The 13,999-nt window shown below is 36.2% G+C and overlaps 1 protein-coding gene across 1 annotated transcript; it reads right to left on the reverse strand.

Annotated features, from left to right (window-relative positions):
- Positions 1–245: 245 nt before the first annotated feature.
- On the reverse strand, positions 246–11,957 carry LOC132177808 (nucleotide/nucleic acid binding protein). Its single transcript, XM_059590269.2, has 15 exons — positions 11,656–11,957; positions 11,464–11,571; positions 11,221–11,335; positions 8,140–8,876; positions 7,737–7,868; positions 7,286–7,375; positions 7,082–7,205; positions 6,541–6,864; positions 5,551–5,615; positions 3,546–3,717; positions 2,743–2,847; positions 2,555–2,656; positions 2,297–2,470; positions 815–946; positions 246–730 (listed from the first exon to the last, which is right to left on the reverse strand). Exons 1-15 carry the CDS (start codon positions 11,697–11,699, stop codon positions 554–556), a joined length of 2,601 nt encoding a protein of 866 aa, XP_059446252.2. The 5' UTR covers positions 11,700–11,957; the 3' UTR covers positions 246–553.
- Positions 11,958–13,999: the final 2,042 nt, after the last annotated feature.

Genomic DNA, 13,999 nt, shown 5'->3' on the forward strand with positions numbered 1-13,999 from the left:
GATACGCTTAATCATGATTACTTGACTACCTCTTAAGCTCAGATGAGCCAAGCACAAATTATTAATCCACACTTGGAACATGTCACTCTATTTAACTACTCGGCCTTAGTCATATGCCTACTGAAGCATGAAGAAAGTAATACGTAAATACGAATATAATATTTCTTCTCTCCTCTTTATCATTATCTTCTTTCTACCACCGTTAGAAACAAAATGGGGAAATAAAATGAGTTTAAAAGAAAAAATCATGACAATTATATGTGAGATTAAGAAGTGATAAGGTTCTAAATATTCCAAGTTGCGCAGGCAATATTACACAAAGGGGAAGGGGTTTGGCGCCCCACTCCTCTCCCCCTTGGCTCATGAGGTCGGGGATGTAAAAGATAACCGGCCCCTAACAAGCAAAAACGGGGCCTATATTTAATTAATTTTTTTTTTTTTTAGGAAAAAAAGGAGAGGGAGAGAGAGAGAGAGAGAGAGAGATTATAACCTAGAGGAAAAGCCATTTATGCCTTGCCATTTATAATACACGACAACGACATGAAAGCACTCACTAATCAGCAGCAATCCTTTGAAACTTCAGTGTTCCTTCACCCTGGATGGCCATGTGCTTCCGCTTCTTGGATAAATTAGTTGAATTTTGAAACCCATTCTGTTGTTCAGCAAATTGAACAGCTGTTCTAGCTCGTAATTCTTCCAAGCTCTCACCTTCCTTTGCTCTATCAAGAACCTGAATATATATATATGCGAGCAGTTATGTCAAATTTTCAATTGTGTGAATGGACAAAGTGACCTACACGTCTAGAATACTTACCAGATGCCGACCATAGAGATGAGTGCTCGAAAGTGCTTGAAGTGCATTCGCTGCCTCTTGCTTCGTAACATACTCCACAAATGCAAACCCTCTATGATTTCCAAACTTATTTGGCAACCTTAGGCTCTTGATCTGTACAACAAGAGCAAAGTCAATTAGAAAAACATTAGTTACTTACACTATATGACAAATTGACAATGCATGATTCACAACTATTTCGATCACAAATGGTAAAACCCAGAATAATCACTGGGAGAGGAAAAACCAGTCAACAAGCAATCCTATTAAGTTTGAGCTTCACATAATCTTTCACAACAGTTGGGGGGTCTAAACAAACAAAATCCAAAAGGTGTTGCTAATAACCGTTCCAGATGTTATGCACATGCGTGGTTATTGAAATCATGATCAAGATCATGTTAATAAACCTAAGTTCATAGGATCTAATCAAAATTGACATCCATATCATAAAATCGGATTCAACCAATTTTAAGGATTCTAAATTGGGCTTAATTTGATTTAATAGAGTTCTCTCTTTTCTTTCCTTGATTCTACATTTTGAATTTCAATATTAACATATTGTGCATGAGAGAGGGGCGTGGTGGAGAGTTGTTGTGAACTTTAAATTTGGTAGTTCTTGGGGTGGGTGGTGTTCTATTGAGCCCCCTAGGCCGTATGGGGTGAGGGCCGGTGGGGCCATTGAAGAATATTAAGAAGATTTGGAGGATGTTTTATAGTCACACCAGATTTGAGCAAGGGGTGGCTCCAAGATCAAATTCTGAGATGATGTGTGGTGTGAGGAGATGGTTTTTAAAGATTTTTTTTTTTTGGATTTATACAGTATTGCTTGTGTGAAGGATGCTCTAGTTGCAATTCATTTGGTTATAGAAGGGACGTGTGTGGATCCAATATAGAAACAACCAAAATCAGTCAGACAAGCAATCATATTATTTGTAAATTTGAACTTCATGTAGTCTTTTGCAATATCTAGGATCTCGAAAAACAAAACACAAGTGTTGTCACCAGATGTCATGCCCATGAACTTTTCACTAAAGACACTTCCAGACCTTTTATCCTCAGGGATATATTTTCCAAATTGCTCATTTTATTATGAAGAAGATATCACATCACAAAGGTGAACATAGCTTCAGCTTAAAGGGCAGTTAAGTAAGGATTTTTTCCATCATAGGATCAAGTGCAAGCACATATAGGAATGATTTGGGTGTCTAAAGTTTGAATGATCACGAATAGACATTAACCTAAAAAGCTTCATAGAGGTTTTGACCACACAATGCTTCAGCTCTTCCCTCTTAGACACTCTCTAGTTCTTGCATCTTGATTTTATAGATTAATTGCAAAGTGAGGATTGAAAACCCTAATCTGGAGATAAGGATTCCAAACTTCTCTAAATTTACAGGAACATTTCCCAGAATTATATATGCATTTAACAAAATGTACTACGATTAAATCAGTACAAGTAATCACCTGGCCAAATGGACTAAATAGCTCTCTCAGATCTTTCTTTGTTGCCTCAAATGCTACATTTCTTACAAGTAATTTGGTTGAACTCTTATCCTTTGCAACCTTTTTCTCCGCTTGCTCATCCTTCTTAGCATGACAAGGTTGCAAGAGAAGAGCATGCCCATCCAAAACAGATCCCTGAAAAAGAAAGTGTGAGAGTTGCAATAAGTTTCCAAAACTACAAATAGCATGCAAGTAATTTTGATACAAGTCTGTTAGTACCTGTAAGTCTCTACAAACATTGATGGCTGTCTCAACAGAATCAAACTCGATGAAACCAAAACCCATCGAAACATTCTTCCCATTTTTCAAGTGCTTCTTCACCTGCATGTGACCAGATGTACTACAAAAGATAAGAACATTATCTTATATAAATCAAAATTAAAAGTTACAAGGACCAAGATAATTACCCTGGCACTTAAAATTCTTCCCTCCTTCATGTGATCACTAAAATGCTCTTTCAAACTCTCATCGGCAGTCTTAAAATTCAGATTCTTGACAAATAGAGATCGCGACTGAAGCATAATAGACCCCAATAAAAAAATTAAAAAAAAAAAAAGTATAGTAATTAATATGGATAATCAGAAATAGTCACAGCATCTGCACGCATATAAAGTGAAAAGCTGTATGATTATTTAAAGAACAATATCATGCTACCTTAACCAGCCAAAAGATAACAATAAGCAGCATTACTAGTTAGCCCTCATATACACTGGAGGAAAAGCCCTGCCAACTCAATATTTAGTCTAGAACTCAAGCCAAATGCACATTAGAACAAGAAGTATCCAGAAGCTCATAACAAGCAGGATTACTAGTAAACACGCATATACAGCAGAGCATTTACAACCGAACATTGCAACATGGTTATTAGAAACCAGCCACAGTTAAACACAGCTAATTTCCCACCAACATGTGAACATGTCAAAGCTGAACGCGGCCTATGCACATACAAAAGAAAAGCAGAAAAGAAAATAGTAAAATAAAACCAAAGATCTTGGCCCAAAAACTTGCTACAGATTAGTCAATATTACAACTTTGAAACGGAAGATTGTTAAGTGCTTCTAATCAATGGGATTGACAAGATACACAAAAGATACAGCATACTCAAAGAAATATGTTTTTTTTTATAAGTATACTCAAAGAAATATGTGACCGAAATAAAATCCTATAATGAAGAGGAAATAAATGTGCAAGAAAGAAATGCATATCAAACCTCAATTCTATCAGGATCGATATCCACATCGTTTAATCCTTCCACTTGTTGCTCCAGTATTACCCTCTTGGCATCATGTTCACCAATGGCATTATCTTTTTCATCAGTCTTGGATGTTGAACTTTGACTAAGGATATTGTCAGGAGCCCATTCCAAATATAGTGGACCATCCCTATATTGATAAAAAGCAGTAAAGAGCTAGAAACTCCTAAACTACCTAAAAACTAGATGCAGATATCAAGATAGAGGGAAAACAAAAGGTAAATGCATTCACATGAACAATGAGAAAACAAACAAATAACAGGATCTAATATTCTAATGCAAACATTAAGATGATGAAAATATGTGGTTATTGAAGATGATAGACCAAAAAGCCTCACAGATAAGAAGCAACATTAAGTTCAGGTCCACATGCACTAAGTTTCTCTTCCGCAATTCTCCTACTTCTAAGAGGCTCCTACAGGTTGTGGAGTAGAAGCTGGAGGTGAAATACTTATGTTGATGCATTATGACACAAGACTAGATCTCTCCCATTACATTTGAATGATAAGCCAGAGAATACAAGGTGCTTGGGGGGATAAACCATACCCTCTGGTTCTCTAGTATTGGCTCACAGGACTGTAGAGGAGTTGATTTCTCTGTTCTTCAACACTTTGTATCTTTAGACAGTTACTTTTTTTTTTCTCCTTTAGTATTTAGTTTTCATGTCTTTCTTGAGATTTTTGCCCCTAATTTTTAGGTGGCTTCTCTTGTATACTTCATATGCACTTGGGTTGGGGGCGCCTTATGCTTTTAATGATATTTGATTATTTATCAGAAAAAAGTATTGACTCACTGTTGGTCATGCTAGTGAGAACATTCTAAATAACAGCAGGAAACTGCAAGCTATCTTCAATATTCTACTGCCAGTGACGGAGAAAAAATAAAAATATAAAGACAATTTCAACAATCTAACCAAACCACCCTCACATTGGTTCAGGCAGCTTATACTCTATATAAGTGTAGGCTTGGGTTTTGCTGCAGCTTGTTCAAAGCAAATGGTTGGCTTCAACCAGAGGCAGCAAACCCAAGTTTGGAAGTCTAGAATCTATCTTCTTTCACGCAAATTCCAATGCCCAGGGGGCAGAACAAAGGTGAAAAGGTGAACACCCCAACCCAAGCCAGCAACTAACATCGGCTTGAGCAGCTCGTACTGGAAATAAGAGGGGTTGGCTGCAACTCCAAGTTGTTTGAAAGTTTAAACTGTTGAAGCCATGGAAAGAGTAAAACTCAAACTTAAAAAACAATTTGGCTAGAATTCCAAATCAAGGAAGCAAACAAACATTAAGCTTGTTTTTGAGAAGCTATTGAATTTCATATAACATAGAGTAGCTTTTGAGAGCAATTGCCTTTTATTTGCATGTGAAGAAACAATATATGAATGTTCGCTTAAATAGTTCGAATCACGAAGATGGACCAAAAAAAAAAAGGGATGGAGAAGTATCTTTTCAAAGCATTTGAAATTTCCTCCAAGGTTTGCTATTCTTTCTCTCATTCCCTTTTTTGTTTTTTTGTTTTTTTTGTTTTTTTTGGCTTTTGATTAAAAAGTTAAACATGCATCCAGTATGTCTTAAACCCAATACTCACCTCCACCACATTCTTATGGTGGGAGGAAGTACCATATAAACTAAAGCTCATTGGCTTCTGTAAAAGCCTTTTTTTTTTCTTTTTTTTTTTTAATTCCTTTTTCTTAAGTACAGTAAATTTGTTTGAAATTTAACAATAGTAATTCAAAAAAAAGAAAAAAAGAAGAAGAATACTAGATTGATCATTAGGCTAAGTCTAGGTTGGGCAGTTGCAGAGCTGAGCAGAATCCGATCTGACACAAACCAAATCCACAACTAAAATTTAGTGGATATGCTAGATGTTCAGAAGTTCAGCAGCTAGGTTTGCAAAAGAATATATATCTTCTTTGTTTTTTTCAAGATTTTCAATTAATATCCTAAAGAAACAAAAATGTACTTACTTGTAACGCTTGTATGCTAAACCTCTAAAAGCTGCACGAGCTTCAGCTGGTTCAACGAAAACAGCCTGAAATATCATGGAAGAAATTAGTAATCTCGTGATGTTCTCCCACTTGAAAGGTAGAAAGGAACATCAAATCCTCAAACTTAACAGAGCTTTCTAACAGAGAAAAAAAAAAAAAAAATCTTACCTAATAAGACTACATGAGATCATCGAGATGAGAACTAACAAAGAAACCTTAAAAGAAAGCATTTTTTTTTTTTTTTTTTTTGACATGACCACACAAGAGGGGGGAGGGGGATGGTTAAATGCCAATTGCAGCCCAGTCAACCCAGACCTCAACGACTCACAGGCCTGAGTCAGATCCTCTTCTCTACCACCCTGCCATTTGTTGAGTCTACATGCATGTCTAAATTTCATCTCTCAGACAACAAAAATTAACATCGACTCCAATCTTCTAGGAGGAGAAAAGCCTAAAACTCCTCTTGTGCACTTTTAAGGTGAAGAATTTTTATTTTTTATTTTTAATTTTTCTTTTAGGATCACTTTAATGTTTGTTTATTCTATCTCAATTATATGAACAGTCCCCTTGATAATGATTTGTAGAACATTTACTAACTCAGATAGGAATGAGATAAATTTCGATAAATAAATATAAATGAAACCTTGACACCTTTGTGGTCTAGCAGCTTCAATCCATAGCTTCCCTCCCTCTCCATCTCTCTCTCTCTCTCTCTCTCTCTCTCTCTCTCTCTCTAAAGGATGAAACCCTGGGTTGTTTTAGTATAACTGCCTTTAAGACAGGTTACAACCACTACATGATTCCAGTTGAGAAAAATTAAGAATGAAGAATCAGTGTAAAGTTAACTAGAAGATGATATGCCAAATAGAAACTTCTTTTAACATCAACAGTTGCAAAGGCACACTCAGTAATATAATTGAAGAGGGAAAAAAAGAAAAGAAAGGGACAGGAAAGCATGAATGTGCATACCAAGGCCAACGTTTTTGTCGGAGGAAGAATAATTTTGTCCAAACCCCCAAATTTGCTGAACATCTTGACCAATTCATTTTCAGAAGAAGCAAATGGCAAGTTCTTCACTAACAGAACATGGTTGCTTCTTTTCACACCATCAACTTTCCCAGCAGCATATTCCTCTAAAGATGCTACATTTACTCCAGCATTTGTAAGAGCCTTTTTAGTCTCTGCAATTACTTGAGTTTCTCCCAACGCTATACGCACAGCAAGATCGTCAGCTTCCCGATCAAGTAAATCACCTTTACTTACACCATATTTCCTAGAAATGTTTTCGACAACCTATTAACATACAGGAGAAGAGGTAGAATGAGGCCCTTCCACAACACATACGGAAAAATAAACACTCAGATTTAATACAGTGGGCACGCTGGCCGCGGGGGGATAAAAAACAATTAAGATTGGCAACATCCTTCAGAATTATTGTTGTGATTTGTGCAGTGTGTTTAAGCTTCACAATTGAATATTCAAGCACACTATGTTTCAGGTTAAAACATACCGTATCAGGACGCATGTACAAGCTATTCCACGCTCTAGTATCCCCACCAGCTTCAGATGCTTTCCTCTCTTCCTCCCTCTTTTGCTTAAAACTTTTTGAAGTTTGGCTGGCAGAAACATCAGTCCTAAAGAGCATGCGATGTCAAAGTCATGATTTCATTGAATGAGGCAATCTGAAAAGCCCAAAGAGCTCAATACCACTTACTCCTGCTGGTCAGAAGATTTTTTTTGTTTTGCTGGCATAACATGCATTAATCGGCCTTGGAAAATTGAATTGTCTAATTCTTCTAATGCCCTGTTCAAAAATTAAAATAGTTTATGATTTAAGTAAAAGATCAGAGGAACAAAGAAATTAATTATACGCCAGCAAACGATTCAGCAGAGGTTTAAATAGCATCATCAATTAGGAGGCATGAACCCATTGGCTAAAAAGAATTTACAAGAAGAAATTAAAGGAATAGAAAGAAAAGACAAACCCCTTATGACCCTAACTTGCAAAAATACCAAAAAGTGCAAAAGGTTATAGTTAATGGCATGAGAAACACAAGATTGAAGTCTTAAGAGTATCACACAGCTTCAAATTGATCATTAGTGACCTAAAACTCATCATAACAACAACTAAAACAGCTTTTAGTAATAAAAGGGAGACTATCCACCTCACTGCAGATTCTGCAACTGCATAATGAATATAAGCTAGTCCTTTGGACCGTTTCGTCTCTTTGTCAATAATAATATGGACCTCTGAGACATCACCGAGTTTACTAAAATGCTCTTCTAGTTCCTCCTCACTGTTACAAAAAACACATCAAAACAAAAATAATAATAATAATAAAACATATAAAAGAGTAATGCAGCATAACAAAAACTAGAAATAGCTGTTGGCAAAATAAGAAGAAGAAAAAAAGAATTGATTTCATATACTACACAAAACATATCTTTCTTCTTCCTCTTTTTTTTCGTAAATGAAAGATTTTATTGATTATACAAAATAAGAAACACACATACAGAATAGGAAACACATGCACACACAAAACGATATGGAAAATGAAGGATGAGTACGTTGCTGTATATGGCAGATTACGGACAAAAAGACGTCTAGTCTCAAGAACTTCTTTCTCAACTTTCAAGCTTGATGATTGGTTCCCTGGTTTAGGTATTTCACTGTCAGGGTCCTGGGAAGGGTCTTCCTCTTCAACATCTTTCCAGGGGACACCCTCTCTAGAGGCAGTATTTGATCCCTTTGAATCTACTTTATGAGCAGCCTGGCCCTCAAGGCTTTCTTTTAGAGATCTACTGTTGTCATCTTTGTCGTGGTTATCATCCTCGTTACTTTCTGAATCTGACCATTCTTGTTTTACTCTACTCTTGAAGTAATCCATATCGGAAATGACTTCATCATGAGCAAGATTACGTGATTTTTTAGCTTCATGGTTACCTGATATCTCAGGCTCAGGTAACCCAACGTGCACTGGAACTGATTTATCTTTGCGCTCCTCCTTGTCTTGAGTTTCCTTCTCACTGACATTGACATTCTGGACCGCAGTAGATGCTGTTAGTGTATCATTTGCCCACAATTTTGACTTCATGCGTGGTTGCATGACCTGAAGAAATTCCTGGAGTTTAGGATCATCATTCTCGCTACCCTTTTTAATATTCTTCTCTCCTTTAGATTCTGCAAGGCTTGAAATTTTAGCACCAGCAAGTTTCTTCCCCTCTTCAGTCACTGTTCCTTCTTTCTTCAAAGAGTATCGACTCCAAGGACGAGGCATATTTGGATCCCCAACTTTATGAGCAATCTGAAAGTAAGAAAATGGGACTCATTTATAGTTGAATCATAAAGCTAAAATTATCCTTCTCTGCATCTATGTGTATAAGTATAATTGTGTTTTCCCTCAGGCATCAAATACTATTACAAGTATTGTGAATGTAAGCAAAAGGGGCTCACTAGTCCAATAATGATCATTTTTCAGTGTCTTTTCATTGTAAATGCAAGTGAAACGGGCTCTCTGTTCCTCTATCAAGCAAAGATCAAGTTGTGTGTCACTGTACATTATGTGTTTTTGAGCTCTAGAATATCAAAACCATTTTAGGTTTAAGTAATAGGATATTGAGTTGACATAGATAGGAAAAAAAGGACTAAGAGTGCTTTTGGTGGCCTTAGGAGAAGTTGTGGATATAGAGTTCAGAATTTTAGAAGAAAGCATTTGGGTTCAAGATTGACTAGGATATAGAGTTTCCATAGATAGGAAACGTGAGCGACAGGGATCCAGAACCTAAAAGTGTTCAATCGAGCTCTGTTAGGGAAGTGGTTGTGGCGTTATGCAAATGAGAGAGAGGCCTAGTGGAGAATCGTTATGGACGCCAAGTTTCGTTCTGAGTGGGGTGGGTGGCACTCCATTGATACTTCTAGGCCGCATGGGGTAGGGCTTTGGAAGTATATTAGTCAGGGGTGGCGGTTGTTTGCTAGCCATACTAGATTTGATCCAAGAGTTGGGTCCAGAATCAGATTCTGGGACAATGTGTGGTCTGGAGCATCGACTCTCAAGGAAGTATTTCCGGGCTTATACAACACAGCTAGTGTAAAGGATGCGGATCTTGCAGTTAGCATGGATCTTATGAGTGGGACACTTCAATGGAATGTGAGTTTCAATCGGTTGGTTCACGATTGGGAAGTGGACGTGCTAGCTTCTTTATATACTTTGTTGTATTCCCATCGAATGAGAAGGGAAGGGGAGGACAAAATTTGGTGGGTTCCCTCTTGTAAGGGGAAGTTCGATGTTAGATCATTCTATAATGTTCTTGCATTTAAAGAGGCTAGTCATTACCCTTGGAAGAGTATTTGGCGTACAAGGCTCCTTCGAGAGTGGTTTTCTTCGTATGGACGGCGGTGCTAGGGAAGAGTCTTACAGTTGACAATATTCGAAAGAGAAATCTTATTGTGATCAATAGATGTTGTTTGTGCGAATCGGATGGGGAGACTGTAGATCACCTTCTTCTTCACTGTGAGATTTCCTATGGTATGATATTTTCAATCGTTTTGGGTTGTCTTTGGTCATGCCTAGAAGTGTGGTGGATTTGTTTGCTTGTTGGTGCACGGGAGGCAATTGTCGGAGTGCTATTGTGTGAAAAATGGTTCCTCTCTGCCTCATGTGGTGTTTATGGTTAGAGAGGAATGCAAGATGATTTGAGGACTTTGAGAGGCCCCTGGAAGAGCTCATGACTTTCTTCTTCTATACTATTTTCACATGGCTTGCTCCCTTAGTGATTAGCTATCCTGATTTTCTTGTTCTCTTTTCTTCTTATATGTAGGCGTTCTCTTGTATACTTCCTATGTACTAGGGTTGCGCCTCTCTGCGCTTTTTGATATATACAACTTTACTTATAAAAAATAAAAAAATAAAAAAGGAAAAGTGAGCAAAAGGAGCTCACTATTCCTCTATCAAGCAAAGATCAACTTCTATCTCCGTACATTATGTGGTTTTTCTAGCTTTGGAGTATCAAAAAGTAAATAGGATGTGGAGTTGACATAGATAGGAAAATCTGACTAAGTGTGCACGAGATAGCCTTAGGGTTGGGGGAATTTGTGGATCTAGAGTTCAGAATTTTTAGAAGAAATGTTTAGGTTTCAAGATTAACTAGGGTTTTGAAACAAGTGGAAATAAGGACAAGAGCACTATTTTTTCATCTTTTCGCCTTTAGTGGGGCTTTTCTTTGTATACATCCTGTGTACTAGGGTTGCGCCCTTTTACGCTTTTCAATGAATTGCTTATTTATCCAAAAAAAAAAAAAAAAAAAAAAGAGGGTGGGGGGGGGACAAGAGCACTATTTTTCAAAGTAAACAGGTTGCTTGAAAGTTCCTGACAGCAACTGTGTTGAGGGATTTAGGGTTGGTTTTATGGGCTATTTGGTGGCTATTTGGCAAATAAAGTATGTGAGGTTTTAAGGTTTTTATATGTAAGGAGAAGGGCTTGATTTAGGAACTAGGCAGAATTGCACAACCGGAACTATAGAAACAGATGGGGCTTCCTACTTAACTGTAAATTTGCAACTTCAAATTCATGGTAACAACTGCTGTTAAAATAGAGTATCAATCAAAGTTTTATTAAGAAAGGAAAAAAAAAATTGTACAAGATAGTGTACCTCACAAGTAATCCTACAAGTATCAACGTAAGATCTGTTGAAGTATTTGATGGCTTCTTCAGCTTCACGCTCTGTGCGGAACCCAATAAAAGCGAACTGCCTACTCTTACCATCCCTAAAGTAACCCACAAATTAAGCAAATAATCACAGATTCAAGGACAACCCGTAACTTAGAAAGTGAAAGCAACAAATCCTATTAAAACCAAAAAAACAAAAAGAACAAAAAAACAGGTATAGTAATACTTGGTTCGCATTAGCTTCGCATCTGTCACTTCTCCTTTCCGAGAAAATAAATCTCGAATGCGATCCTCACCCACATATTTTGGCAAATTCTTCACACATATTCTAGACCTGTTCACGGGAATGGAACAGAAATAAATATCCTAATACAATATATATTAAAGACATAGCAGAGAAGAGTAGAGCTGAACTGACCCGAGCGGCGGAGGCACAGTCCGGGTGTTGAAGTGATCCCCCATTCCTGCACCCTCTTCTTGTTTGTTCTTTTTCTTCACAGGCGGCGGAGGCTCAGCTATTGCTTTCTCTGTTTTCCTTTAGCACCTGGCACAAAGAAAAAAGCGCGCCGAGGCCGAAAATATAAAAACTCTTGCCGTCGCCGCGTCTCGACCTACCACTTCGCGATTGAGCTTCGTTTCTCTCTCCCTTCACTTCTACTCTCTCACGGCCGCTCTCGTCTCGCTAGAACCCTCTCTCGTATTTGGATCAATCTTCCTCCTTTTTTTTTGGGGGGGGGGGGGGGGGGTAAATTAGCAACAAGCCAACAATGAACACAAAATTATTCTCACGCACACGTTTTTTTAATTAAAATACTTAAATTACCCTTTTATAACTTCAATCTTTTTTCTTTACTTGATTTTTTTTTTCACCGAACAAACAAAAAAGTAATTTAATTTGTTGAAAAATACATGTACCCTTCGAACTACAATTTGCAATGTTCCTCATACTATGGAAAGTTTTATAATGTATCTTAAATTACAAAAATATTCTTAATAAAATAAAATTAAAATAATTCCAAAAATAATAATAAGGTGACCCACAGCAGCCATGAGTCTACGGCAATGGCCATGGGTCACCACATGAGACAAAAATTTGTTACAAACTAATTTATAGTTAATTTATATAAACTCATTTAGTCAATTATAAATTCATTTGATAAAGTGACATGTGTTATTTAATATGTGAATAGCACGCTCTTTTTAATAGCTTTTTGACACATGTCGCTTTATTATATGAGTTTATATGAATTAATTACAAACTAATTTGTAGCAAATTTTTGTCCCACCACATGTGTCTTCACATTGCGTGTGTGTGTGTGTTTTTTTTCTTCAAATTTATATGTATTTTATTGTCTTTTGCATAACAAAATGGATATATTGCAAATTTTGGTAGTTTTGGGATATTATTCAATCAATTGTTTTGAAATATATTGCAAATTGTGTGTTAATACGAGAGTATTGTACTTTTCTCTTCTTCTTTTTAAACACTTATTCAGGTGTAAGTGTGTGTTTTTAGCAAAATTGTAAAATGTGATAACATGTACATTTTCATTAGTCGCGTTTTCTAATTTTTTTTTTTTTTTTTCAAATCGCACTTTCTAAAATTACTAACCTCACATAAGCAATGAGTGAAGTATATAAATTTGCTGAGAGTGAGGAAATAAGATCCTCTATAGTCTATATTAAACTAGAGAATATCCAATTAATGGTCAAGATCTCTCTAGAGAGATCATGAGAACATAAATAAAACATATGTCCAATTAATAAAAATAATAATAAAATATTATATATATTTTTAAAATAATTAAAAAATTCAATTATAAAAACCTAAATGGGTGGCCAGACTACCTCAGTTAGGGCTAGGGGTAGTCAAAGCTACCCCATGGCCCTTGGGGGTGGCCGAACCATCCTCAATGGCCAAATCTAAAAGAAAAGAAAAAAATCATTTGACCATTGAGAGTGATCCCCTTGGTGGTGGTCGAACCACCCCAAACCAACGGGGGTAGTCTGGCCACCTCCAATGGGTGGCCAACCACTTTTTAATTTTTTATAATTTTATTTTATAATTATTTTTATTAATTAGACATATATGAGATATCTTGACCATTAAAAAAATATTCTATAATCCAATACGGATCGGAGAGGATCTTATTTGAGAGTGAGTGCGAGCTAAAAAAAAAATCGTTTGATCTCCTCTCTCTTCTTCTTTCTCACATTTTCTTGCATTGCTTTTGTGTAGTTCTGTTCATTTATTTGCGAGCAAAGAGCAGCTCACCATTCTTGCTAATGGTCGACAACAATCCATACCAAATAATGAAAAAATCTAATATTATTCTCTCTTTCTTTTGGTGGAAAATAGAAAAATAAAATAAATAAGTAATATTTTAAATGAAAGCCTAAAAGTTGATAACTAAAATATATATATATATATATATATATATATATATATAAAAAGATAATTTAATTAAATGTTCAGCTAAATATTTATTGAGCCATATATTACTCAAGGTGCTTTTCAATTTCATTGTATTGGGATATGTTCCTCTTCTTTTGTGTACAATTTTTTTTTTTTTTTTTTAATTTTTTTATCTGTTTTGGATATTATCCAAAAAGGTTTGTTTTTATTTTTTTAGTAATAAGTAAATAAATCTGTTTGTTAATTAATGAAAAAAGAAAAAGAAAAAAAGGAGTAACTTTTGTTTTAGCCTTAAGATTCCATTGTCCATACGATACAGCAAGACATAGCACATCCCTGCCCCAAA

This window comes from Corylus avellana, chromosome 4 (genome assembly GCF_965113065.1).
Source record: "Corylus avellana chromosome 4, dhCorAvel1.hap1.2, whole genome shotgun sequence".
NCBI lineage: Eukaryota > Viridiplantae > Streptophyta > Magnoliopsida > Fagales > Betulaceae > Corylus > Corylus avellana.

Coding starts and splice junctions, on each gene's coding strand:
- LOC132177808 (XM_059590269.2), bottom strand. CDS start 11,699: ATGGGGGATCACTTCAACACCCGGACTGTGCCTCCGCCGCTCGG. Junction 7,206..7,285: donor AAATCTTCTGACCAGCAGGA/GTAAGTGGTATT, acceptor CATGCTCTTTAG/GACTGATGTTTCTGCCAGCC. Junction 2,657..2,742: donor GAAGAATTTTAAGTGCCAGG/GTAATTATCTTG, acceptor GGTCACATGCAG/GTGAAGAAGCACTTGAAAAA.